This window comes from Cercospora kikuchii, assembly GCF_019650295.1.
Source record: "Cercospora kikuchii DNA, contig_00009, whole genome shotgun sequence".
Lineage (NCBI taxonomy): Eukaryota > Fungi > Ascomycota > Dothideomycetes > Mycosphaerellales > Mycosphaerellaceae > Cercospora > Cercospora kikuchii.
Genome location: NW_025408590.1, coordinates 260096 through 287233, shown reverse-complemented (window position 1 = coordinate 287233; position 27138 = coordinate 260096). Strand labels below are relative to the sequence as shown.

General features: G+C 52.2%; 12 protein-coding genes across 12 annotated transcripts; 6 read left to right on the top strand and 6 right to left on the bottom strand.

Moving 5' to 3' along the window:
• Positions 1-965: 965 nt before the first annotated feature.
• On the bottom strand, positions 966-2628 carry CKM354_001225500 (uncharacterized protein; the record flags this gene model as incomplete). The annotated part of the gene is made up of 2 exons (XM_044807772.1): positions 966-1767; positions 1814-2628. 2 exons carry the CDS (start codon positions 2626-2628, stop codon positions 966-968), a joined length of 1617 nt encoding a protein of 538 aa, XP_044663707.1.
• Positions 2629-3802: 1174 nt separating this feature from the next.
• CKM354_001225400 (diphthine--ammonia ligase) lies at positions 3803-5761 on the top strand (the record flags this gene model as incomplete). The annotated part of the gene is made up of 1 exon (XM_044807771.1): positions 3803-5761. One exon carries the CDS (start codon positions 3803-3805, stop codon positions 5759-5761), a length of 1959 nt encoding a protein of 652 aa, XP_044663706.1.
• A 603-nt stretch (positions 5762-6364) lies between these two features.
• Positions 6365-8485, top strand: CKM354_001225300 (uncharacterized protein; the record flags this gene model as incomplete). Its single annotated transcript, XM_044807770.1, has 7 exons — positions 6365-6461; positions 6512-6665; positions 6715-7215; positions 7267-7682; positions 7738-7799; positions 7854-7953; positions 8010-8485. The coding sequence occupies 7 exons, from the start codon at positions 6365-6367 to the stop codon at positions 8483-8485; spliced, it is 1806 nt and encodes a 601-aa protein (XP_044663705.1).
• Positions 8486-8838: 353 nt separating this feature from the next.
• On the top strand, positions 8839-11064 carry CKM354_001225200 (translation initiation factor eIF3 core subunit b; the record flags this gene model as incomplete). The annotated part of the gene is made up of 1 exon (XM_044807769.1): positions 8839-11064. The coding sequence occupies one exon, from the start codon at positions 8839-8841 to the stop codon at positions 11062-11064; it is 2226 nt and encodes a 741-aa protein (XP_044663704.1).
• Positions 11065-12048: 984 nt separating this feature from the next.
• Positions 12049-13212, bottom strand: CKM354_001225100 (uncharacterized protein; the record flags this gene model as incomplete). The annotated part of the gene is made up of 1 exon (XM_044807768.1): positions 12049-13212. One exon carries the CDS (start codon positions 13210-13212, stop codon positions 12049-12051), a length of 1164 nt encoding a protein of 387 aa, XP_044663703.1.
• Positions 13213-14189: 977 nt separating this feature from the next.
• Positions 14190-14988, bottom strand: CKM354_001225000 (uncharacterized protein; the record flags this gene model as incomplete). The annotated part of the gene is made up of 2 exons (XM_044807767.1): positions 14190-14720; positions 14794-14988. 2 exons carry the CDS (start codon positions 14986-14988, stop codon positions 14190-14192), a joined length of 726 nt encoding a protein of 241 aa, XP_044663702.1.
• A 181-nt stretch (positions 14989-15169) lies between these two features.
• Positions 15170-16224, top strand: CKM354_001224900 (uncharacterized protein; the record flags this gene model as incomplete). Its single annotated transcript, XM_044807766.1, has 4 exons — positions 15170-15264; positions 15319-15614; positions 15674-16033; positions 16085-16224. 4 exons carry the CDS (start codon positions 15170-15172, stop codon positions 16222-16224), a joined length of 891 nt encoding a protein of 296 aa, XP_044663701.1.
• A 308-nt stretch (positions 16225-16532) lies between these two features.
• On the bottom strand, positions 16533-17015 carry CKM354_001224800 (uncharacterized protein; the record flags this gene model as incomplete). The annotated part of the gene is made up of 1 exon (XM_044807765.1): positions 16533-17015. The coding sequence occupies one exon, from the start codon at positions 17013-17015 to the stop codon at positions 16533-16535; it is 483 nt and encodes a 160-aa protein (XP_044663700.1).
• Positions 17016-17422: 407 nt separating this feature from the next.
• CKM354_001224700 (non-specific serine/threonine protein kinase) lies at positions 17423-20457 on the top strand (the record flags this gene model as incomplete). The annotated part of the gene is made up of 2 exons (XM_044807764.1): positions 17423-17470; positions 17611-20457. 2 exons carry the CDS (start codon positions 17423-17425, stop codon positions 20455-20457), a joined length of 2895 nt encoding a protein of 964 aa, XP_044663699.1.
• A 1488-nt stretch (positions 20458-21945) lies between these two features.
• CKM354_001224600 (uncharacterized protein) lies at positions 21946-22281 on the bottom strand (the record flags this gene model as incomplete). Its single annotated transcript, XM_044807763.1, has 1 exon — positions 21946-22281. The coding sequence occupies one exon, from the start codon at positions 22279-22281 to the stop codon at positions 21946-21948; it is 336 nt and encodes a 111-aa protein (XP_044663698.1).
• A 2392-nt stretch (positions 22282-24673) lies between these two features.
• CKM354_001224500 (uncharacterized protein) lies at positions 24674-25148 on the bottom strand (the record flags this gene model as incomplete). Its single annotated transcript, XM_044807762.1, has 2 exons — positions 24674-25053; positions 25106-25148. The coding sequence occupies 2 exons, from the start codon at positions 25146-25148 to the stop codon at positions 24674-24676; spliced, it is 423 nt and encodes a 140-aa protein (XP_044663697.1).
• A 1185-nt stretch (positions 25149-26333) lies between these two features.
• CKM354_001224400 (uncharacterized protein) lies at positions 26334-27095 on the top strand (the record flags this gene model as incomplete). The annotated part of the gene is made up of 1 exon (XM_044807761.1): positions 26334-27095. The coding sequence occupies one exon, from the start codon at positions 26334-26336 to the stop codon at positions 27093-27095; it is 762 nt and encodes a 253-aa protein (XP_044663696.1).
• Positions 27096-27138: the final 43 nt, after the last annotated feature.

Below are 27138 nucleotides of genomic sequence, written 5' to 3'. Positions count from 1 at the left end.
GAGAACGCGGCACGACAGATGCAGCAGGTGAAGTGGAACGAGAATTCCTCGCGCGACAGGGATGGCAATCGGAAAGACCAGGGCGGACCTCACCGCTTGATCACGCCGCCAAGCAATCCCGTACGACATGGTGGTGAGATATGTAAGTTCATCACGACCTGTGACATAGGTTGTGACATAGGTTGTGTCTCGCCACGAGACTCAAGTGTCGATATATAGAAGCCAAAGCGGTAAGTAACCAAACACTTCTCTACCATCATCAAGCTCATAGTACACATCAAAACACTCCACCAAGCTTATCCGAATCAAAACCACTATCAACGACAATCAAACAATGTCCAGCCTTTGCCAAATCTGCGGCGCACGCTTCTACGACGACGATCTAGCCAGCAATCCACTCTCCCACTTTTGCATTGGTCTCGATGGTCCCGCAATCGTACACTTTGAAACCGAAGAACACCAGAATTCCGCACCACACACTCCCGAGTTTGAGAAGCCAAAGAGTGCGACACAACCTAAAGGTTAGCCTTCATCCTCGTTAATCGTATTGCGTTGCACATATGCTGACTGTTGTTCTTAATAGCATTAGCACTTCCCGCACAAGCTCATGCACAAGAAGACCTGGATGAGATCACAAAGTTGCATCAAGAGGTAGATGCATTAAAGGCGAAGCTGCAGAAAGGGCGCGTGTCATTTGCTTGATAAGAAATGGCCGAAATGACCAGGTGCAACAGTACTGGAAGAAAGGTCGCACGGAGTAATGAATATATGCGGCGTTCTTGGGAGGTCTGACCTTGCACAATTCATAGCATTGGCGCGGGATGACAGGCTAACAGGATGGGACACGAAACAATACGGAATTCGAAAGGGAGGCTATACTGATCACGACACATTAATACTTTGAATGCTTCATTCTTCTTCAACATTAATGTATCTTACCTTTGATGATAGATCTCACTCTTCGCTCAGAAGTTCAGAATCACAGCTCCGCTCCTCAGAAGAGCCACCTCAATCTTCCCTTCATCATCCACAATCGCCACCTCTCCTCTTGTGACATTGCTCAAAGGCACCGGTCGGCCTTCATCCAGTTCGGAATTGTAGCTGTATCCATCGAACGTAATTCCCGTGATCGCATCACTACCATTCGCAGAGAGACGCTGTAGATCAACATGGGAATCTGCAAAAGAAGCCGGAAGCTGGAAAGTATACTTCTCGGTGGGTCGAGGATAAGGCGTGATATACTCCTCATTGTAGTCCGTGGCGTTGTACGATTGCATGTTGATCACGATGATCTTGCGCAGTTTGCCGTCCAGATAAGAGGCATACGCCGCTTCTGTGTCCTTTGGGAGCGGGACGTTGACGATCTTGGGGGGACAATCGGTGATATTGCCCAAGAAAGCTGCGACAGCGATACTAGCGTAATAAGGAGCTTTGGTTCCCTTGGCCACGAGATCGGTATCGATGGGCTGCCAAGCTTGGTAGCGGTAATTCGTGCCCATGTGCATGTGCACACGTCGAATGTTGTTGGCCGCGGACCAGAGGTTGAAGTCGACGCCCCAGAGAGCTGCGCCGAAAGTGTTGGAGAGGCCTGGCCGACCTTGATTGTATAGAGAATTCGTCTCGCCGAGGATGTATGGCAGGTCAGGCTCAAGTTCATGAATCAGGCGAGACGAGTTAATGTGTTTTCTGACCGAGTTCACAATAGAGGTGTGATTCATCAGAGTGCCTTGCAAAGTAACACCAGGAGACCCGGCACCGGAAATGTAGCTGTGAGCGATTAGCAGCTGTTCCTTGAGCCAAATTTGGTACATACTTGTGAGAACTGATCATGCCGATAATGCGATCGTCGTTCAGTCCAGCTTGCCATGTTCGCAGTGGCTCCAAGCTATTCGTCGTTCCTGAGAATGATGGCGCGTAGTACTGGTAGCTCTCGTTGGTTGCAAGATCCGGGCAGGACTGCCTCATCTCCACTCGGATGGCTCTCGTCCAATGCTGCCATTCCTCGACATAGTCTTGCTCGGTCCAATTTCGAGGTCTCACTGGCCCTTGAGCAGAAGTCTTGAACAGATCGGGTTCGTTACCGAGCTCCCAAAACAGGAGTCGATCTCTCAGAGCTTCGCAGGCGTACGATACAGAGTCGAGGAGTCTTTGCCTTGCTGTAGAGCTGTTGCGTCCGAGGTCGAACCCATGCACAAACTGCACACCCGGCCATGTCTGGTACGACTCAAAGTATTTTGGCCCAATAGTCAAAGTGGTTGGATAGTCGGGAGAAATATCCGGGTTCACAATGCCCACTGATGCCACGTCCAGCGACTCATTGAAGACTGCATAGTCTTGAGTATTGCCGCCGACCCGTATGTGTGGCTTCGTGCCCTGGAGATGACCAAGATTGTTCAAGAGGTTGTCGGAGAATTCGTTTGGTGTAGATTTATTGCCTGCAAAGTCTGGAAAAGATGAAAACTCTATACTGTAAGTAACAAAGCTTTCCAGGGGAACACCTGCATCGGAGGGCGCTGTTTCTGCAACGGGAATCACTGATGTTTCCTGTTCGATGGCACCGACCGCTGACAGGGCTCCTCGGACAAAGATTCCGCAAACAAGCTTGGTAAGAATATTCGTGAAGGCCATGATAGATAATGATATATTGGCTGGCGCTGCGCTGCTGGTCCGAATGCGTGGACAATTTCTATAAAGCGTCCGGCTCGAGCCTGGCCATTCCCCGCACTTTGCGCCGCTCAAGATCCTAGATTATGTGCATGATGATGCTAGCGGACTCGAGCGTGTGTCCGGATGACTGCTGCCGTGTCCAGGCTGATCTGCCCACTTTCAGTGGGTGTGCCTGACGATCACTGCATTGAATGCGGGCGGCCAGCATTTAGCCACGAGTAGATGAAGCTCTACCTATCGAAGACAGTCAACAAAGACAACAGCATGCTTGGTCTTCCCAGCAGTCAATGCTGGGCAGACCACTGTCGTGCGAGGAGGGTCGTCTGTTGTGAGCAAGTGTGTCTTGTGAGCATAAATGCTCAGCTGTCGGCCATGCTCGGCAATGGCAGTACGCAACTTCCATCCGCATAGAGACCGAGAGACATGAAACTGCATCGTCTGAATGCCCACACTCGGGACTTTGGTTAAGCATCACGCGCACAGTTCGTGGGAACATGGTACGCGTCCGCCATGGACATCAGCTCCTGATTTTGGCATCTAGACTCAAGACTCGGGTCGGCGTGGCAGCACCCTGAAGTACAGAAGCCTTGGTGAACTGTGATGAGAGATGATGCAGACATCGATTGTCTTTTTGTGTCGTGCTTGGAGATACAGGAGCTGAAGCAGTCAGTCTAAAGAGTTGCTTCGACTTCTCACAGCACAGGAATGCCAAGAAGGACGCCTCGGGACGCTCCGTAGCTTCCGCTCGCCGCATCAAAATTCTGTTGCGCGACGCGATCTCTTCACCTTTTCTTCTTCGTGCGGCGCATGATCTAATTCAGTTTCCCAAACGTTGCTCGTTCGTCTATCCCCATGATAGAACGTGTGTCCGATCGTGCACAGAGCAAATTCATTGCAAACTCGGCGCTTCAGCCAATTCCGACTCGACAGCCATTTTCCAAGTGGTCCTGTTGGCGTGCTGGACGTTGAACATCCTCCTTTTCTGTATCTATGCCCTTTTGCAGAACAGCTCGAAAGCTTTCTGACCCGCGGTAGTCGTCGTTCCCGGACTTCTTGCCGTTTTCCAAACTCGTGAAGACAGATTCGGACAAGCCTCTGAGATCTGCACGCGTAGGATCTGAAGAAGAGAGCCAGTATGTCGCTTCTCAATGTCATTGCGCTGATCTCTGGCGGTAAGGACTCGTTCTTTTCTATTCTGCACTGCCAAGCGAACGGCCACAAAGTCGTCGCTCTTGCCAACTTGCACCCAAAGTCTCAGGATGACGAGGACTTGGACAGCTTCATGTATCAGACGATCGGTCACGCCATAATACCGCTGTACGAGCAAGCTCTCGGTCTACCATTATATCGCCAGGAAATTTGCGGAACTGCTGCAGTGCAAGACCGCGACTACCACCACAGCAGTGCCGAAGATGAGACCGAATCTTTGTTACCTCTACTGCGAAAAGTACTCGCCGCGCATCCAGAAGTCAATGCGGTGAGCACCGGCGCCATCATGTCGGATTACCAACGCACTCGAGTTGAGTCCGTTGCGCTCAGACTTGGTCTTACGCCCCTTTCATATCTTTGGCAATGGCCTACACTACCTCCGCAAACGCAAACGTCTCTGCTGGAAGACATGGCAGCAGTTGGGCAAGACTCTCGTATCATCAAGGTGGCCTCTGGAGGACTCGATGAGAGCTTCTTGTGGCAGAATGTGGCAGACACACGCACGAGACTTCGCCTAAGCAAAGCCGCTGCACGTTTTGGTACTCCGGGTGATGGAGCAGTCTTGGGAGAAGGTGGAGAGTTCGAGACTCTAGCCATATCGGGTCCTGCGCCATTGTGGAAGGGCAGGATAGTGGTCGCTCCCGAGAACATCAGGAATGTGCCTGGTGAAGCCGGCAGCGCTACGGTCAGGTTGACGGAGGCTGCTGTCGTGCTGCACGACGACCAAGCAAGCGAACCCCCAACGAGTACCTCAGTACGCATACCTACTTTGCTTGAGGCCAGATTTGAGTCCATATTGCAGGCAGTTCGAAATAAGTCCTCCTTCGAAGTCGATGCTGGTGCCCTTGTTTTCTGTCAAACGTCAGCCTCCGGCGCAACACACAACGATGGACCCGATGATGACATAGAAGTACTGGCCGACATCACTGGCGAAGGCACCACTGCAGCCGCACAGACGCAAGCAATCATGGATCAAGTGGTTGCTACATTGGCTCGCAAAGGCTTCACCATCGCAGACATCGCCAACGTAACGATAGTGCTCCGGAACATGGACGACTTCACTTCGGTCAATCCGGTTTACGGCAGCTATTTCAGCAAGCCTAACCCACCTGCGCGAGTTACGGTTGCCTGTGGAGATGTGCTTCGTGAGAACGCACTCCTCGCGATATCAGTAGTAGTGGAGTCTGGTAAAAGAGACGGCTTGCATGTACAGTCTCGCTCCTACTGGGCGCCTGCAAACATTGGTCCATACTCGCAGTCCATCAAGCTAAGTGCACCAGGCCGACAGAAGACTTATGTTGCGGGACAGATTCCGCTGATCCCAGCAAGTATGCAATTACCTGATCACTCATCAGAGGGCGAAAGCCACGACTTCACCCTTCAAAGTGTGCTCGCTCTGCAGCACCTCGACCGGATTGGCAGAATCATGAAAGTCGGTCAATGGGCTTATTGCATCGCTTTCATCGCCTCAGATGGTGTTGAGCAGGCGGTGCTGACCAGACGTGCTGACATGGCTCGCAACATATGGAAGGAATATCACACTCCACAATCTTTACCTACTTCAGGTGGTGAGCCCGAAGATGACGACGACTTTGATGTCTGGGATCACCAACATGGCTCACGTAGAGGCGAGTGGCAAACAAACTCATCATCCTCGAGGCACGAGAAAAATACTCGCGATGGATCCAGCAAGTGCGTGCCTCCATTGGCAGTCATCGCGGCCAGTGCACTTCCTCGAGGCGCAGACATAGAGTGGGTTGGGTTCGGCGATAGCACGACCATGACAGAAAGTGTCACACCAGTGCACTTCGCCAGTGTTCTGAAAGCCTTCAATCATCGAATCCTGCCGTTGGTAAGCGCTAGTGATCCTCTCACCATTAGCTGAGATGCAGGATCCAGACGAAGAGAGACTCGCTTGCTCCGCATTGGGCAATGTGTTTTCTCAGGTCCAAATGTGTAATGGACGAGCGTCGGCCGCCTTGTGCCGCCGAGAGCTGAGAAGGATGTCCCCACCTCTCGACACTTCCCCGCTCTGGAATCGCCACCTTTGCTATGGCACTAAGGCTGAAGAGGCGACCCGTGTTGCGAACTCGTGCCACATTACTCGAAACCGCCGACTCGATACTGTGGCAAGCTGTTGTTACAATGCAAGGCACGAGATGCCATGATCTCAAATGCGGGCTGGACAAGCGGCGAAGTGAGCTACGCGCATGTAGCGCGTGCTTATGCCGATCATGCAGCTTCAGCCAATACTAGTCACTGTTTTGGCAGACACCATCTACCTCAGGCGTCCAAGAGCTTGCACAGCATGCGCGGCGGGTCGCCCTGCACGAGTCTACATTACACAGTCCGAGGCTAGTGCTCCGCTCATCTGGAAGCTCTCAGGACAGCCGGAGGTACAGTAGACGGTAGGCTATAGTGAAGCAGCAGCCCACTTTCGAACCTCGTCTCCCATTGTCCCGTTTCTCACACATCCTTTGCTCTGGACATGGCACCCGATCTCAACGCAGTCGCCGCTGGCGAGACATTCGACTACTCACAGCCTGGGTCGTCTGGCTACCATGTCAATCAAGAAATCACATATAGTACAGAGTCCCAGCAAATCGCAATCTCGGTAACCACTGACCATGCAAAGATGACCCCAACAACCGCAAACTGCGGGTGCTCACAATCGGTGCCGGTGTCACTGGTATCTTGATGGCATATCGTATCCAGAAAGACGTGGCAAATGTCGAGCATGTTATTTACGAAAAGAATGAAGACATTGGTGGCACTTGGCTTGAGAACAGGTATAGTCAGCAAGTTCAGGCCCACGAGCAGGCGCTGAACTCTGCACAGATACCCTGGTTGTGCTTGTGATATCCCATCTCATGCATACACTTACCAATTCGCCTTGAACCCAGACTGGCCTCGGTTCTTTTCCTACTCTCCAGATATCTGGAAATATTTGGACAAGGTTTGCAACACATTTGACCTGCGCAAATATATGACATTCAACACTGAAGTCATTGGGACGTACTGGAATGAGGAGAAGGGCGAGTGGACTGTGAAGCTACGACAGACAGCACTGGGACAAGAGCCAAGAGAGTTCGAGGATACTTGTCACCTGCTTCTGCACGGAACTGGAATTTTGAACAATTTCAAGTGGCCAGATATACCAGGTCTCAAGGATAAGTTCAAAGGAAGGGTCGTGCACACTGCTCGATGGCCAAAGGAATATCAGACCGAAGAGTGGAAGAACGATAGAGTGGCCGTGATTGGATCGGGAGCCAGTTCGATCCAGACGGTGCCGACTATGCAACCTCATACGAAGCACATTGACGTCTTTGTCAGGACTGGGTGAGTCTACGTCCTGTTCGACTTCGCCTTGTAAAACTGACATCAATACAGTGTCTGGTTCGTTCAGATCGCCAACAACTATGGCCAAAACAAAGAATACGAATCCGTCGAACGCGATGAATTCCGCCACAACCCCAAAGCCCTCGTCGCCCACGCCAAAGATATTGAAGATCAAGTCAATGGCCTTTGGGGAGCGTTTTACTCTGATACAGAAGCGCAAAAGCAAGGACAGCAGATGTTTCGTGAACGCATGGCAGAATTTATCAAGGATAAGAGGTTGCTAGAGGGCTTTACGCCCAACTTTGGGGTGGGTTGTAGAAGAATCACCCCAGGCGATCCGTACATGTTGGCGATCCAGGAAGAGAACGTCGATGTGCATTTCACGGCAGTGAAGAGCTGTACGGAAGATGGTGTTGTGGGTGAAGACGGGGTAGAGAGGAAGGTTGACACAGTTGTTTGTGCTACAGGTAAGCTGCGATTTCCAGAGAGCGCGTAAGCGATAGGCTGACTTCTGGTTTCAAGGCTTCGATGTCTCTTACAAGCCACGCTTCCCGATCGTCGGCAGGGGCGGAATTGACCTCAAGGTATGCTTGACCAGATCTCTCACCTGCGCGAACACATGTTGACAGAAAACACAGGAGAAATGGAAGGTGTGCCCCGAATCCTACCTTGGTCTCGGCATCGCAGATTTCCCTAACTTCATCACCTTCATTGGCCCAACTTGGCCAGTCGAAAACGGTAAGAGTCGCCTCTGTGCCTTCTGTGGCTTCATGTACTGACTTGATTGACTACAGGCTCCGTGATGGGCCCACTCCACTCCGTCTCGGATTACGCGATCACCATAATTAAGAAGATGCAGAACGAGAACATCCACTCGTGGGCTCCCAGACAAGACATCACTGATTCTTTCAACGCTCACGTTCAAGAATGGATCAAGCACACCGTGTGGAAAGAAGACTGCCGATCCTGGTACAAGAACAACGAGACCGGTCGCGTCAATGCTGTCTGGCCAGGATCTTCAATGCACTATCAGCAGGTCATCGAGAAGCCCCGATACGAGGATTTCGAGATCAAATACCACGACAAAAATCCTTGGGCACATTTGGGAATGGGTTGGACGCCGGAGAATCGCTTAGGTGCGGAGAAGGCGGACTGTAGTCCTTATTTGAACCTGAACCACATTGATCCGAAGTGGTACGTGGCGAATGGGGGTGACGGAGACGTGTTGCTGAAGCAGGTCAATGAGTACAATACGAAGAAGCAGTTGTAGAGGCGCACGGATGCGATTTGAGAAGTCATATGCAGCAATTCGAAGCACGATAGGTGTGCTAGAGAGATACATCACGTATGTAGACAGCGATGTATCGTGAGTCAAGTTTGAGTCACTTTGATTGACTCCTTGACATCGTGATCGTGACAGTGACAGTGACAGTGACAGGAGTGAAGCCTCAGGCATTATCAGGAATCTCTTGGCAAACGTGGGGCTAACACTTTCTCAATTCGCGACTTCCAAACGCCAAAGTTCGGTCGGCAGCGAGCAGCACAGGACGACGACATCACACGGCCGCCATCTGCTCGTCCAGCGCTTTCACCGGAAAGCGCACGCACATCAATACCGCAAACATGGCGCCATCTTTCGAGAACCTCGATCCGGAGACGGAGTACGAGGTTGACGATGAGGAGATCGACTTCTCAGATTTGCGCGAGAAATTTGAGACAGTGATGGAGGAAGGCCTCGACACCTTTATTGTCATCGACGGCCTGCCGAAAGTCCCCGAAGCCAGCAAGGACAAGCTGATCAAGTTCTTGTTGCGCAGCTTGACCAAAGTCGGCAAGACGAAGGAGGAGAATGTGTTCATGCCCCTCAGCGGCGAGACAGGCCAGACAGAGGGGTTCGCTTTCGTCGAGTATGAGACTCCAGCACAAGCCGCTGCCGCAGTCAAGGCGCTTCACGCGCAGCCGCTCGACAAGAAGCACACCATGGCTGTCAACAAGCTTACCGATATCGAGCGATTTGGGCGTGAGGGAAGGATCGACGAGACGTACAAGGCGCCGGAGATCGCGCCGTTCGAAGAGAAAGAGCACTTGCGATGGTGGTTGGGAGATGCAGATGGCAGAGACCAGTTTGTCATGTACCGCGGTGATAATGTGGGCGTGTTCTGGAACGAGAGGGAAGCTGCGCCTGAACAGATTGTGGATCGCCAGCACTGGACAGAGTCGTTTGTGCAGTGGTCACCAAAGGGCACATACTTGACATCGATGCACGCGCAAGGTGTTCAGCTTTGGGGTGGTCCGCAGTGGTCGAGGCAAAAGCGATTTATGCACCCAGGCGTCAATCTGGTCGACTTTTCGCCAAATGAGAAGTATGTCACAACGTGGTCGCACCGCCCCATGGTTGTCGACGAAGGCAACCCCATCCTCTCACTCGAGGAGGATGGCAAGAACTACATCATCTGGGACGTCGCAACCGGCAAGCCTCTTCGATCCTTCGTTACGCTCGACCTGCCTAGCCCTGGTCTCGACCCCGAAGGCAACCCGATTAAGCAAAAGATCCAGTGGCCAGCTTTCAAGTGGTCTGCAGACTCGAAATACGTTGCACGAATGACACCCAACCAGAGCATTTCCGTCTACGAACTTCCCAGCATGCGATTGATGGATAAGGTGAGCGTCAAGATCGAAGGAGTACAGGACTTTGAGTGGTGCCCGGCGAATCCAAAGCGCGTCGAGCACAAGGACTACGAGCAACTATTCGCATACTGGACACCTGAGATGGGCTCGAACCCGGCCAAGGTCGGTATCATGTCTATTCCATCAAAAGAGATTGTCCGAACTCGAAACCTGTTCAACGTTAGCGACGCGAAGCTCCACTGGCAATCCGACTCGAAATTCCTTTGCTGCAAGGTGGATCGCCACAGCAAATCGAAGAAGTCGCTTGCCACGAACCTGGAGATCTTCCGCGTACAAGAAAAAGGCGTACCCGTTGAAGTTGTCGACAGCTTGAAGGACACCGTCATCAACTTCGCGTGGGAGCCAAAGGGTGATCGCTTCGTCCTAATCACTGCTGGCGAAGTGCCAGCGGGTGCTGCTATTCCTCCGAAGACTTCCGTCTCCTTCTTCGCTCCTGAGAAGGCCAAAGGTAATGCCGTTGGCAACTTCAAGCTCATCCGTACTGTTGACAAGAAGAACAACAATGCTATTCACTGGTCACCGAATGGCCGATTCTGTATTGTTGCCACAGTGTTGAACCAGCAGAGCTTCGACCTCGACTTCTGGGACTTCGACTTCGAGGGTGAGAAGGACGAGAAGGAGAAGGATCTCACCGCCAACCTCCAGCTCATGAACACAGCCGACCACTACGGTATCACAGATATTGAATGGGACCCCAGTGGACGATTTGTCGCGACGAGCGCATCAGTATGGAAACACCGCATGGAAAATGGCTACCACCTCTACTCCTTCGCCGGTCAACTTCTTCGCGAGGAGCCTGTTGAAGGCTTCAAGCAGTTCACTTGGCGACCACGCCCTGAGCGCCTGCTCAGCAAGGAGGAGATGAAGGAGATCCGCAAGAACCTTCGCGAGTACTCCAAGACCTTCGAAGAGCAAGATCAAGCCAAGAAGAGCTCTGCTGACAAGGAGGTCATTGAGAATCGTCGCCGACAACTCGAGGAATGGCTCGCTTGGCGTGAACGCACCAAGGAGGAGCTGCTCGAGGAGAGACAGGACATGGGTCTGCCTGAGATCTCGCCCGAGCAACAGGCGTTGGTTGTGGAGGATAGTGAAGGGGATAGCAAGGTCGTGGAGGAGATCTTTGAGGAGATCTTGGAGGAGACGGAGGAGATTGTGGAGTAGTGCGTTTGGTGAAAAGGACGATGAAAAGTGTACGCATGGCCTATGGATGTGATCAGCGATTCATAACGTGGAATGAAGTGTTTGATAGACGTTTGTGCGGTATGAAGCAGATCCCAGGTTTTGTCCCGGAAGGTACATGTGCTTGTCTCTCAGACAGCTTCCTGGCTTAGCCGCTCTTCTACCCACGCTTGGAGGTGGAGGTCTCGCTGCCATGTTGGAGGACGTTCTTCCTTGGGCAATTTCACTGTGAAGAGTCATCATGTCACGGGCGGGGCTCAGTAGCACAACCTTGGTGGCTGTCCCCGGCGATGGCGTAGTATGAGAGGTGCTCAAGTTACTTGTAGTCTCAGTATTCAAGCACTTTGACATAGACCGACAGATCCCAGGGAGCAGTACAGCGACTTCATAATCGTCGCTACCTCTGAATGCATATATCTCTGAGTGCAAGCGCCTGAACGGACTGGCTCTTGATCCATGGAAAGCTTTGCTGCTTGGCTTGGCTACCTGCGCATGCACTCAGGCGTAGTTGCATACAGAGGTAGTCATGGTGAAGTTTTCCACGGGATGCACTTGTGATTCATTTTTCTCGATAGGTGCGTTACCAGTACGTCCCGATCAGTGCCGACTAACCTGCGCCTGCCTTCAGTCTCGTATTGCCTGCTATGCTTGGCATACATGCTGTGTAACGCGAGAGAGTTCGAAAGCAGCCGTTAGCGGCCGAAGGAAAGCCGCCAATCTTGAAGAGAGGGAGAGTGAGGCCACAGACCAGTATTGTTACATTCGCTGAAGTCCATGGTTGGCGACCAGGGGTTGACGCTGGCGCGATGCCGCGGACAGCTATATCGGAGACGAAACATGATACGCAGCAGATTGCAGTAAGTTGTGATACGCTATAGTTGATTGCCAACTCACGCAAGCGATCTGAATCCAGATTAACGCAACAATTCTAGCTCAAGCCAAGTCTTGTTGGGCATTGCGAGCTGTCTACTTCCTGTTGTCCTTGGAAGCCGTTTCGTACGCGCGTTTGTTCTCAGCATCCCACTTCCACTTCATCTGACGAGCCCAGAGGCGATTTTCGAGATTGATCAAACCGATGAACTGAAAATCAATCACGACGGTTCCAGTAGCTGGATCATATTCGTGTTCCGCTTGGTAGGGGCAACGGTCATGCGTGGCGCTAATCTTGCTGGCAACATCGCAAAGGTCTCCAAGTGCAAGCCCATCATCATTCAGTACCGTACCCCTCTTCAGAGTATACCCAAGACGTTGTCCTATTGGCTTCGTGGGCTTCATGGTGTCTTCGCAAGTCGACAGGTGCGGTGCCCACAATCCTGGGCCATGCAAGATGCTCTGGAGGGTTGGTGAAGCCCAAGGAGACGATGTTGTGAGCACTGAAGACGATGCGGTAGTCGCCTCAGGTGGCTCGTCACCTACTGTACAGAATTCTGGGAAGTAAGTGTTAGCAGGAATGATCTCATGCCTTGATCTTGTGCAGCTTTGCCATATGCGCATAGACTTAACAGCGGGATTTTCACTTATCAAAATGTCGCGGCAAGCAGCGTTGAGAGACTGAGGCACGCGATGATTCTCGTCTGTCAGCTGTGCGATGATAGAAGTCCACTGAAGTTGCAACCATTTTGGCCCTGCCTTGGACTGCAATTTGTGAGCGTGGAACCTAACGCTTGTCGAGAATCCTTTTGGCGTGTGGGTGGTCGGTATTATACGGAAGATTTCTGGAGATGCAGGAAACAACCTGTATCGATTTTGAGACAGGGGCGCAGATCCTTCAATGATGTCCTCCCAAGCACGACACACGGCTTGAGCATTACTGAGAGAAGCCTGATCCAGGTGACCGAGAATCATCTCAAGCAGTTCTACGATACCGAAGGCCTTTGCCGCTAAGGCGTACGATCTCGGAGAAGAGGCATGATTGTAGTATGGGCCAGGCACGAATAACTTGAGTGTTTGAACGAGTGCTGTTGACCTTTGAAGAAGAGCTCGAAGACCCTCCTGCATTTCTGTATTTGTTGTCGGATCATTCTGGATGCGGGCGAGCAACTTCGATATCTCACTGCGCAATTCAGCATGTTGTCCGATAGCGATAGTGCGTGAGTCGTTCAAGTGATCAGGCGCATTCCAGAACTCCATGAGGGTGAGGGACAGTATAGCATGTATCACTTCTGGTAGCAGAACGCTTACCGAACATATATTTCAGTCTTGACATGTTTGCTCAATGCATTTCATACCTTTCAATTCAGGTCCCCGGACAATCTACCTCTTTGTTGCTCGATGACAACCATATTTGCCAGACGTTCGGGCACAGATTCGTGTCCGAGTGTCTGCTACTGGTTAAATGTCACAAGCGAGGCGTTCTGCCGCTCCTCCAGAGTCTGCATCAGTAGTTGATCGCAAACTGCCTGAGATTTTGGCCACCGCACTTGTACAGACTGATGGGGCTAAGCGGCAAGTTCTTGTGATGACACTGTTGATATTGCATTGGGCGATGCGCAAGCGGCCGCTAACGAGTGTTGTTGAATTCTCTCGCGTGAGCTGCTGGCCAAGGATATGGCGACGAAATCCAAGAATGTGGATCCTCGTTCTTCACATGAACAGCGTCGCAGTGCTCACCATAGGCTCGTAAGAGATGGTTAAACGCTGAAGTCGATTTTCAAAGGATGACGCTGTGGAAAGAACCATTTTTGAGGGATGGGCCTTTCTGAATTGAGGGTTCACCGACCGGATCGACGTGCTGGCCCTGCTTGGCCTCGAAAGCGGCCCTGTGGAGAGACAGTTGCTGGCGCCATGTTTGGAGAATTCCCGGAGAACTCTGTGGTTCATCCGAACCGTGTCACCCCTTTGCGTGCAGTCCACTACTGGGAATCTCCGCTGCAAAGTATGTGCCGTAGGCAACTCAGCGTACTCGATCTTCGGTGCGTGCATTGCCAGGTAGTTGAGAGAGAACAGATTAGGACAGCGTATCGTCGGGGCCGGAGAAATTGGCTGTTCCAGAACCTGCACTGCACAAGCAGCATATCAGATTCGGCCTCGGTCGCATCCACGATGTGAGAGGATGGAAGAGGGCTGAGGCTGTATGGTATCAATCTCCCCTCTGCCGAATGACTTTCTCACTTCTTCTTCCTTCCACCCTTCCCAACCTTCCCCCTACTACTCCTACCTCCACTCTCCTTTCTCTCCTTCGCCGCCTTCGAGTTCTTCGACTTTTGCTTAGATCGTGCTAAGCTCCGTTCCGCTTTACTTTCGTACCGGAACTTCTGCTTTTTCTTCTTCACTCCGCCATCCCCTGTCTTGTCCCAAGGTCGTTTCTTCTTCTTCACTTCAGGTTCTGATGTCTTCGTCTTGTGCGCATCTTTTGACTCTTCACCATCCTCTCCCTCTCCTTCCGATGATGTCTCGCCCATAGGCTCAACTGTGACGGTGGTGTATTTGTCTTCATCGACGTATTCTGCTTCATCCAGGAGCTCAACCTCTGCGACGGCTGGTGCAGTGGAATCTTCGTTGTCGAACCCAGAGAACTCATCATCGGAGCTCGAGATATCGTCCACATCTCGGCCATTTGCGAGAGCGTTTTGTTGTTTGAGGACTTTGTTAACCTCTGCTACGTGGGATTCGAGGTCGGCTTTGCGTTGTTCGCGGAGCTGGAGATAATTGTGTCAGGCCGACATGTTCGATGCAGCATTGGCAAATTGCTTCAACTCTTTATAGACGCACCTCCTTCCTCTCCCTGACTTTCTCCTCTTTCGCCATCTGGATCGCATGTTCTCGGGCCTGGTCTTTTCGGGCTTGCTTTCGCTTGCTGAAGCCGGTGAGGTATTCCTGTCGTGCATCAACGCTGAAAGTGAGCTCCTCGACGGGCTTCTGGCGTCTGAGTGGATCTAGCTTTCGTCTCTTCGCCGGAGGAGCCATTCTGTCCAGCCGATGTTAGTGCATCGCGAAGCGAAGATGAGGGCGTCGATGGTCTGGAAAATGCGCGATCGGGTTCGGATTTGACTCGGCAAACCTTCCTTTGCTTTCGTTGACAGCTTCACCGGGCAATCACCAGGCCGGCAGGCACGGGCGACCTTGCCAACACATACACATTCAAACAATGATGCTGCGAAATTCGATATCGCTGCTCGCGGCGGCAAGCTCCGCATATGCCCTCCGCGATGCGAGCCCGTTCTTGCTGCTGAGCACTGAGCGGTACGATGATGCGTATGGGCGGGAGGCAACGAGTACCTGCTGATGGCATCACAGACTGGACCAGACATCTCTACGAAGCGAGCAAATATCGACATCAGCACACATTGAAAGCGGACTCGAACCCACATTGTCACTATGCGGCTCCAGCGTATACGTATTTGTGGAGCAGTCCGCCATCCACGCCGCCGACTTGCGACAAGAGAACATGCCCAAGTTGGCAAGGAGGGCAGCGAGGGATGAATACAAGAGTGTTGTGCAGATCCCGACGGCCATCGGCGAGATTGACGCGGAAAGACTTGCAGCTGCAGTGAGCAGACAGTGTGGTGGAAAGAGAATGAGCGTTGAAGAGTGTATGCGACACCTGCGGCTTCAATGAGGAAAGCATAAGAGACGCTGACAAGTGTGACAGTCACATCCTCGACATCAAAGCCAACGGCAGCAGTCATTGGACCTTTGGTGCACGCGGCGCCACGAGGCGATCACGATCTAAGGAAGGAGAGCCTGCAACAGGCGGATGCGGAGCTAGACTCGCACCTTCACAGTGTGCTCGCCAACCACACCGCACACACAATCATATATATCGGGACACCGTCACGGAGCGAACAGGGCGCAGAAATCGATTATGAGGCGGAGAATACTCCTCCAGGACACAACGGTCTGCACACGGACTTGAAGCGAGATGTGCAGCATGGATTGAAAAGGCAGCCAAAGAGTGACAACCCGCAAGATAAGCTGCCGCTATTTGAGAAGTACCAGTTCTTGTCGCCTGGTAATTCACGGCATTCGAATGTCCAAGTCCGCAACGCTGACCTGAATGCAGGTATTTTCATGGGTCTCGTGGTTGCCTTCCTGCTGCTCTCCATTCTCTACGTCGGACTCAACGCCATCTCTGGTCTTGAGGTCTCATACATGTCTTTCAGCAAAGAGATGGGACCAGCTGCACAGAAGAAGCAGCAGTAGAGAAACTTCGAGAGATCATAACCTGTACGATCATAAATCCTGCGAATTATTTGAACCCAGTCTGCATATGACTGAAGGAGCGGGTGTCTGACCATAAAGTCTCTATTTGCGAAAAGTGAAACACTTTTGGATCCGCTTAGTTCTCCTCTTCCGATGTCGAATCTCTCTCTGCCTCTTGTGACTCTGCCTCGTCGAGCGTGTCCGAGGCGGTCTGTCTGTCTGTCGAAGCGAGCCGAGCCAATGATCGAAGTTGCAACGAGAGATCACAGTGCGGGTACTTGTCGATTTCCGTCTGGTTGTGCCTTTCACTAGATGCAATTCTTCTTCATCGGCTCGATATCTGCGATACTCCAGACTTCCTTGATTTTCCACTTGCGATCAGTCTCATCGACTGCATACTGATATATGACGTGCTCGAATATGTCAAAAGAGTGGTCATCTCTCTTGCCAGCCCGTCCGTCCGGCGCCGTGTGCACTCTTCCACCTGCAGCCACAAGAGAGTGGCCCAGATGAGAGTCGCAGGTGTGAGGCACCGTGAACCGCAGTCTAGCCGAAACGTGATCATCTTGCACAATCAGCTTCTCAACAGTGATTCCTGTGCGAGGCGCCGATATGTTGGAAGTAATGAGAGCTCTGTATTGCTGAATACCGAGAGGGCGGGAGTTATGAACGACATCAACATGGACAAAGTTGGATAGCCAGTCTGGTGAAGTTGTAGCATCGAACTCAGTGATGGCGGCGATGTAGTCTCTGTACAACTGCGCCAAGTCTGGGACACTGCTGGAAGACATGGTCCGCAGTGACAGGTCGTGGTTGGTGGCGGAGGCCAAGGGTTCCGTAGCAGAGGCATGATCCCAGAATAGATGGAGGAGACGGAGGTAGCTCCAGCCAATGGCCGCGCGGAATGACGACGCGGTGCTCGAGATGAACAACAGCAGACGGGCGAGCCAGGATTGTTTCACGCTGCCGCAACGCTCCTCGTGCATCGCTGCTGCCTCGATGCGCTCGCCCTGCCGGATGCCGCCCCTCACGCCACGCACATTGCCTTTCCTCGACGCCGTACCACCTCCGCTGCTGTAGGGCTGACCGACCGACACACCTCCTTCACTTGCCCCATTCGGCGCGGATAGACTTTGGGCGCGGCATTGGCACGAGCGACCACAGACGACCAGATACGAGCGGCGACACACCACCATCGATGCCACCGGCCAGGACCGACAAGGCCGTCCAGGAACGCAGAGACAAGGCACGCCCGCCCCGCCCTCCATCTCCTCCCTCTCCGCTCCGCTGCCTGCAGGCCTCCACCTTTCCCATGCTGCCTGCCTGCCTGCATACATGCATATCCACCACTCCCGCACCCGCTGACTGTGTTTGCTTCTCCTACAGCTCGCCAACTCCTACCAGTCGCTTCTGAGCGAGTTCTCCGCCTCCGACCTCCACAGCGTAGGCAACTACACCCTCGGACGCCTGATTGGCAAGGGCAGCTTCGGCAAAGTCTACCTCGCCCAGCACAAGCTCACCAATGGCTCCAAAGTCGTGCTCAAGAGCGCGAAGAAAGATGACGCCAACCTCGCGCGCGAGATTCACCATCACCGACAGTTCCTCCACCCGCACATTGCTCGACTATACGAGGTCATCGTGACCGAGACACTGGTATGGCTCGTCCTGGAGTATTGTCCCGGCGACGAGCTGTACAACTACCTGCTCAATCATGGACGCATGGAATCGACAAAGGTGCAAAAGATCTTCACACAGCTCGTCGGTGCGGTGAACTATGTACACATGAAAGGCTGCGTCCACCGGGATCTGAAGCTCGAAAACATTCTCCTGGACAAACATCAAAATGTCAAGCTGGTCGATTTCGGCTTCACACGAGAATACCAAGGATCGACAAGTTACCTGCAAACGTGGTGCGGGACAGTCTGCTACAGTGCGCCGGAAATGCTCAAGGGGGAGAAATATGCCGGAGAGAAGGTCGATGTTTGGAGTTTGGGAATAATTCTCTACGCCCTGCTGTGCGGGGAATTGCCGTTTGATGACGATAATGATAATGTGACGAAAGGGAGAATCTTGAAGGAGGATCCCGAGTACCCGGAACACATGCCTGAAGGGGCCAAGGACTTGATCAAGAAGCTGCTATCGAAGCGACCGCTTTTGAGGCCAAGCCTGGGCGATATCCTGCGTGATCCATGGCTTGCCGAACATGCTCCGCAACAACAGGAGATCTTGAAACTGCAGCAGCCGCCGCCGTTTTCCACACAGTTGGAGAAGGACGTCCTGCAGCGCATGAGAAGCGCTGGTGTGGATATCGATATGGTAATCGAGAATGTTCTTTCTCAGCGCTGCGATTCGTTGGCTGGCTGGTGGGCTCTGCTGCTAGAGAAGGAGCAGCGAAAGGAGAAGAGGAGAGAACGCAAACGGAAGGAACGCGAGGCTGAAGCAAAATCAATACGGAGGCTGAGCGCTGCTAGTGGCAGACTTCTCGCGCAGAGTGCTCTCCTCGGGGAGATACACGAAGGTGAAGAAAATGCTCTGCTCGACTCTCCACGTTCACGAGGCCGGCGAAAGGAGCGCACCAATGGTAATGCCTTGCAAGCACCTGATTTGCCCAAAGTGACCGAGACGAAATCACCTACACCGGGATCCGGGCCCAACTCGAGACCGCATACCGCCTCGGATAATAGTCGATCACGTAGCAGACCGCGACCGCCACCCAAAGACTATGGAGCATCACTTCGTACACATCGCACAGCATCGAGAGGCAGTCAGAGTATGTTGCGAGTCGTGACTAACAATCCAGACTTGCTCAGTCCTTCGTACGTGCCGCCAACAGAACGCAAGAACAAATTATACGCTGCGCCCCTCCGACAACAACTTGCATGGGTGAAGCACCTATTTAAAGGAGAAGCATTCAAACGAGGCAAATCCCCAAACGAAGGAGACAAGAACAATCAGGCTAATGGAAAGATCGCACCGATTGGTAAGACCACCCAGGAGAAAGGCGATCTCCGTGAATTGCATCGTGTGGCGACTGGCCCAGCAACAGCACGCAGGAAAAGCATCGGACATGCAAGACCAGAATTGCGAAACAGTCAGACATATCAGACCCGGCCCAGGATCAACACCGCCTCTTCAACCGGTAGTGGGGCGAGCGCGAGGGGAAAACGAACAAGCTTGAGTCCACATACCTTGACTCCGCACTCGTCCTACCGCAGATCATCTGCTGGTCTTCGTGGTCGCAAATCGACGTCCTCGTCCGTGTCATCGATACGCAGCACTTACAAGCCAAAACACCAACATTCACACTCGAAAGCCTCGAGTACTTCCAGCGCCTCCATTGCGTCTCCTTCAGGACTATCATCAGCATCTGGCTCCCGACTCGGCAGATCACCGCATAGCTCTGTCAAAGTGCTGCCTTCTACACCCACTGCCAGCATTCCATCCGGTATGCGCTTCTCTCGGAGACCGCCTCCTTCAGATATGTCACTTCTCACGACAAATTTCCCCGAGGCTCGCAACGCCTTTGGAAGCATACCCGCACCTTCTTCTCCTGGCCTGCCGAAGTTCGCCAGACGGAAGCGCTCTGTTTTCAAGGGTCCTATGCATGGTCATGGTGGTTCGTCACCTGCAGGAGGGCGTACGCCGGTGAGCACTAGCCGAAGTGGCTCCGTCTCCGGAACAGGAAGACCTAGCGTGGAAATGGCCATGCCGGGTCTTACGGAGGAAGACGAGGAGGAGGAAGAAGAAGTGGATGACGATGGCGATTTCGAAGAAGACGAGGACCAAAGAGCCTTGAGACTACAATTTGGTCCCGAAATCAACAGTGCCGTTGGTGGAGGAGCCTTTACAGATGATGGAGCGGCCACGACAACGAATCCTGGGGACACAAATACAAATGTGGGCGAGTTCCTGGAACCCATAAGTCCGCTGAGTCCTCTACCGGGCGACGACTTGGATGATAAGACTCTGGGCGCAGGCCTCGGCGTGAAGATGGAAGGTGATAATAATGACAGTGAGAGCAGAGGGAGTCCGCAGCCGCTCACTGCTGAAGCGCTGGCGAAGCTGGCGAGTGAGGAGGACGAGAAGAGAAGGATGGCGATGAAGGATAAACTCGAAATGGAGGGCCTGCGATCCAGTACAGATGCTAATCTGGAGGGCGAGGAAGGAAAAGGCCAGAAGGAGGAAAAGCCAAAGGAGAAGGGAAAAGAGGTGGCGGGCGTTGGTGGTGTGTAATTTGACGCGAGTGTGGGTTTCCTTTTCCTTTCTTTTGTTGCGGCTCTGTTGTATGATGAGCTAGCTTCTGTGCTTTTCTCTTTTCGGGTCGGAGCAGGCAAGCGAGCATGGATCGATGGGATGGACGGCATAAGATGTACCTTTTCTTTTCCTTTTCGACTACCCCTTTGTTTTGGCCATTTCGTATCACTGCTACTAGAAACATGTCTCTTTGGTGGGTGGCAACATGTTGTATGATATAGAATCGAAAGGATCCTTTACTTGTGTGCTACGTGTGTGACGCCGTTCCTCTTGCAGTTACCTCCAGCCTGGTGTCTTGCAGAGGAGTGCCGCTCACGATATATCTCGTGTGGTTTCCTAACTTCCTGATTGGATGGTGCTGTTGCACGACTAGCTTACATGGACGTTGCGGAGGCGGAGATCCGTAGCACGGACAGGGTGGTGCAGTGGGCTGTGGTTGAGAGATGTGCTAGTCATGCGAGGCTCGTGATGAGAAGCGTTGGCATAGCTGGGAGGATGTGAGATGCAAAGACATGAGAGGTTATCGAGAGGTTACAGCGACTGTGTGACTGTGATACAGATGTGTACTCGGTTGTCCGATGGTACCGTACAGCTAATTCATGTTTGCGGGAGAGGTCGCCAGCCTGCACCTGTTGCAACGTATGCGCCCAATTATCGCGCGACATATGTATTTGTGGTTCCGACTTTTCTATGATGCATTAGCTTTTTTTTGTCTAGACGCTCACCAGCGTGACAGAAACTTCGGATGTGGAGAAGTGAGAGGATGCTGAAGGCGTGCAGCTAGCGCAGGACGGTGGATGTGACGAGTAACAGCGTACCGAGGTGTGGGCTATGACATGTGGTGTGATACCAATGAGAGAACGAATTGATTGAGCTGGCATTGCAGCTACAATGTTCATGAGGCGGATCCTGTTCTCTCTTCAAATGATGTTCTGCTTCCAAAATGACTGTATTGATTCAAATTCGACCTGCCAATTTAGCTTGCCTCTGGGGACAGGATTCTCGCGTGCATCGCCGCGAGCAGTCTCGCCGGCCACAGAAATGCCGAGGCAACCCCGTGCAGGTATGATGGGTATGTTTCGAAGCGTTCATTGACGCCCTCATCGTGTCCGTTTTGTTTCTTCATATCCATTCGTCGCAGCCTTGCAAGTCAATTGCATGAAATTATCTGCCTTCTTCTCGTTCGCCCCAACGAACAATTGTGTCCGGTATGCGAACCTCTTTTTGCGGCCCGCTCATCTCTGCTAGCACTAAAACCTATTCAAGCTTTGCATATTATTACCTCTCCCGTGATATCGCAACTCAGCTACATGGGCGTCTGATGGCTGAGGTGATGTAGAGGCGATGTAGCATATATGAGCGCAAAGCGAATCGCCCGGGCTCTCACTTCCAGTGGTACTCGACGTGGTGATGCCTCAGCATTTCAGCGTTGTGTCTTCATCTTCCGATCGAAGCGACCTCGTCACCTCAGTCCTTTCCTTTCACTCCAGTCAACTTCTCCACCTCCCCCTCCAACTTCTTGATCTCGTCTCCCTTCTCTTGCTTCGTCTCGATGCTCTCCAGCTTCAGCCAACCCCAGTATAGTACTTGAAACGTGGCCATAGCAATTAGAAAATTGTATGCGATGGCGCGACCTGGTCCGCCTTGTTTGTAGACTCGTCGATGCGGATTCGGTTTCACGGCTTCAGGTTGGCCGGGAGCTTGGTACTGCAATTGCTCCTGCTGGAGGCGCTGCCGGGTCGAGAAAGAGCGGACGGAGCTCCGAGCTGAGCGCACAGAGCGGAATATTGTAGGGAAGAACATGATCAATGGTGTGCAATATTGGAGACGTTGGGAAGGAGACGCATCTAGGGGCACTGAAACATCGCGTCGAGGTTGAAGTCCCGGGCGCGGACGCCAGCTAGCCTAATTTAGCTTCCAGTCGTATCGGGAACGCACCACGTGCTGCTAGCAATCCGCTTGATATCACGCCAATTTGTTGTGAACTGACACTCCACTGGGCCCTGCTGTGAGTCATGTATATTGGTTCCTATATACCCGGGACCCCAGACCCTGTATACTAGCCCCTATATAGTACCATTCGATAGTGTAGATAGTTTTGTATCCTCTTTTGCCCGACAATACGAGAGAGGGTCCCTTAGTGCCCCCCGATAACATGCGACGATACGCGACTTCGTAACAGGTTATGAGCCCGGGTTAGCGCTATTGTATTCCAAGCTCCGATAGAAGGCGAGGCGCGGTTCACCGACAGAGTACGGAAGCCGAAGGCAGGACAACAGGAACGCTATTGGCAACAGCGAGACACCGAGCTAGAAGAGCAAGGAAACAGCCCGAGCTGTGGCTGTATAAACAGGGACAGTAGCAGCAGAGACTGCGCCAGGAGCCTGCGGGTGAAGACAGGCACACAGAGGAAGGACTGTGCCCTCTGTGCTCAGGGACAAAGGACAATGTGCCCCTGTATAAAGAAGGAGCAAAACCCTTTCCATGGTTAAACATGAGTCCCAGATTGCAACTGGGTGTAGGACCCCATGGACCCTAGCTGAGGGACTGAAAACAGCGGTGCAGCTGCATGCAGAATTGCAGCCAGCCCACCTGCAGCTGAGACCAAATGCAGAAGAGAGAAGAGCATTGAGGAATGATAGTTAGAGTGAGGACACCAAGACAGACAACAAGGGGAGAGGATGTTGCAACAGAGGGCTGCAGAAAGTGTAACAGCAACCTGCAGTACACCAAACCTGCTGTTGGCAGAATAACACTTCAGAGACTGCACCCCAAGCTGTCTGGATTAGTACCTTATCTCTGGTGCTGGGAGAACTTGCCAACTCTCAAAGGAAGATCTTGCAGTAACCAAAGGCTTGGTTTATACCAGATATGTTATGTTCAGGGAGGAAGCAGTTGCAAGGCAGTTCTGACATGGACTGCTGATGGCTCATAACACTTCAGAGACTGCCTGAACCTCTCACTACCTCTGGAGGCCAATGGTGAATCCAGGATCAAGAGGAGTCATGAACCTACCTTTGTCTTATGGGATAGCTACAGGAAGTCCTGAGCTGGAGGGTGCCAAAGTGGTATGCTCCCTTGATTCCCATATGCCAGCAGGAAAGCACGGCTGCTTGATGGCCGGATCATTCCAACAGGAGGCTCTAATCTGAGGAGGGACAGAGGGTGACCCATGTATAGGAAGAACCCTGCAATCATTTGACTTTTCCCCGCTTTGATTCTCCTTGGGACAGAAGGACAACTTTCCATCTGACCCAATACTAATTCTACAAGACTACAATGGATACTCAAGACAAATCCTCCGGACTTCAGAAAAGACCATGCCCAATCCTATGCAAGGACAATGCAGAAGGATGGTTCAGAAGGATGGAAATCTTCTTGAGGGGAGAAGACCTGTATCACACAATCTCCCATGAGACACACACACCCATCACCCCAAAGTCACAGTACAAAGCAATCTGGTGGATATCTTTGTGCATAGGGGAGGATGATGAAGAGCTGGTCTCAGAACTCCAAACTGCAAAGGAGGTGGCCTTTGCAGCCCGAGCTGCATCATCAAGAGGATCATCATCTCACAGAGGAAGAAGATCAGACAGCAAGATGTCTGACAGACAAGGACTGAGATGCAAGCTATGCAATCAAGCTGGGCACTATGTTTCAATCTGCCCATACTTGGAAATGGCCCAAGGAATGATAAAGGTGGTCTCTGAGAACAAGATCTCAGATTCAAAGGCCTTGGCCCTAGTTGCACATGATCAGGATGATGATTGGGATGAGGAGATGGATTGAACAGCCCCAGTGCACTGTCAAGGGGAGTGTTGTGAACTGACACTCCACTGGGCCCTGCTGTGAGTCATGTATATTGGTTCCTATATACCCGGGACCCCAGACCCTGTATACTAGCCCCTATATAGTACCATTCGATAGTGTAGATAGTTTTGTATCCTCTTTTGCCCGACAATACGAGAGAGGGTCCCTTAGTGCCCCCCGATAACATGCGACGATACGCGACTTCGTAACACAATTTAATATTGTCAATGTCTCCTTCACAGCGACACTATAACATTGCATCTATAATAGTATTACGACTAAACCGCAACCTAGGAGACGATGCTTGCATTCGGGCGACGGATACCTATGAGGCATACACCTCAGCCTGCCAACACAACCTGCCGATAACAATTGTAAACAGATGTCAATAGTTGTACAATCCGCCTTCCCCCAGCATGTTCTTCTCCGCAAGGCCATTCAAGACCTCCTTCATGGCCTCTGCAGCTTTCGTTGCGTATGTATCACGAACAGCTGGGTCTCCCAGATCTGGAGCAACTGCTCTCATAGCAGCCACCCCAGCAGGTGTCGCTTGAAGCCAGGTCAACCCGGAAGACTCGCCTCCACACGCCAGCCTAATCTCCTCGATGTCCTTGGGATCGGCCCCCCGACCAAACACCACTGCTTGCGGGATCTGGGAATAGTTCTGAGAGCCGATTCCATCGGGGTCTCTTGGAGGCACCTTTCCAGACTGTATTGTTGCAATCTCAGACTTCGCCCTGTCTTTGCCTCGAATAAAATGTACCACTGACTGATGAGTTAGCTTTCTCGACATTAACGAACAAATCAGAGCGTCAACCTTCGTATTGTGGGCTAAGTTTCAAGGCAACTGCAGCGCCCATCTCGCTGGACACCCCGTAGAGTAAAATGGGAATCGACATGTTGATCGAGTAGAGCCGTGTTTGTCCCTATGAACAGTTAATGTCCAGATATTTCTAGCAGAGTCCAGGTAGACTTACATCGGTAGATATGTAATTCCTGACGGAAGCGAACTCTAGCTCCGGCCTCTAAGGTGACAAAGCTGAGGGCGCGGACTTTAGGTGCTACGATAGTAAGTTATGGAAGCACTCAAGTCTCACTCGTAGTCAAGCTGACACATATCACCGAAGCCGAAAGCCGCGCTATAGAAGCCGAGCGCGAACTCGATCAGCTGACGTCATAAAGAATTGCCCTAGCAATGAGAGCAGAGATCCAAAACTCGGCGATTCTGTCAAGCATTCTTTTCAAGTAACGACATCTGTCTTCTTCACGGGGCACGTCACATTCGCGGTCACTGTAATGCACTGCTATGTGGTGGATAGCGAATCAAATGGTGTCTGCTTACCAGCAGAATTGGCACAGATATTGCACCATGCACCACCGTTCCTAGATCGCTAGTGATCTTTGGCGCGTAGTATGAAGATGATACGCACCACTCGTCCGCTCCGATTCTTGACACGAATCGAATTGGAAGTGATGGGCTGGATGAGCCTCCTGTCTCCCATAGCTGAAAATTCAGCCCTCTGTTGCGATTCTATTCCCAGCGGTAAGGCTGCCAGCCTGCCATTCGTGGCTGCTGCATGCTCATCACGAGCAACGCGGAGTGAAGACTATTGTGGGAGCTCTTCTGCTCTCAGTAGGCTTCCTTCGAGTTTCATGCGATCCTTCGCAAGTTTTCTATTGACCTGATTGGTGTTGCACAGCTATATACATTGCTGGGCGTAAGCCGCCGAGACGCTGTGCTTTCACTGCGCCCGCAGCCCTCGAGCGCTTTCAGCATCACCTGCTCAAGATGGGCTCACAGGATCGAGCTCGGCGAAGTGCGAGTAAGTATAATATCTTCATCCGCATCGCAGGCTGTGGAAGATCTCCATTCCATCAACGTCTAACGATCTAACAACAACGAACATTTCCATTTCCCTTATTTCCTTGGTTCTGGTTTCCTTGGTCCTAGTTTCTTGAGTCCTTCGATATTGTTTCGTGTCAGCCTTGCAATTTTCAATACCTCAAACAACCACAGCAGCTCCTATCAACCTCAATTCTTCAAAATGCAATACAGCACTCTTCTCCTCTCCGCTATCGCAGCATCCGGCTCTCTCGCCGCTCCAACAGCCAAAGAAATCACCGACAGAGGCATCCGCGTCGTTTTTCAAAATCAAGCTATCGAGCTTGGTTCCACGACCAACTTCGCAGAGGACAAGCTCCCACAGGCTGCACTCCCTGTCGGCTCTACGGGACCTTTTCAAACTGTTGCTCTCAACCTCGACCCAATCGTGGGCAACCAAGCTCTACGCTGCCAAATTCTCGATGCTCACCAAAACCCTATCGTCGTTGTTCGCGGCGAGAACGTCGACATCACATTCGCAGATGGCGGCAACGGCCTCTGGACTTTCCGCGATGGCGCCGCAGTGGTCGATGCCATTGTTTGCGACCCCAAATTCGTCAAAGGCGTAGCACCGCCGCCACCACCAGCACAGAAAGCTCCTTCCATCCGCATCCAACTCTCCGACGGCAACCTCGCTCGTCAATTGCAATTCGAAGAAGCCGGCCTCGTTCGTGAAGAACAGCCATCTCCTGACCAGTCAAGTCCTTTCAATACCGTATCTCTGACTTTGGATGACGATGTCGAGGATCAGGGACTGAGATGCCAGATCTTGGACAAAAACAATCAGCCAATTACGCTTCAAAGGGGCGAGAACATTGATATCACATTTGCTGATGGAGGAAATGGCCCTTGGAGCTTTCTGTACCCGGAGGAGAGTCAAGTCAGCAAGGTAGTTTGCGACCCGAAGTTTGCAGCTCTGGCTTGAGCAGGCTTGCTGACTGCGCGAGGGGAAATGAGTGATTGATAGA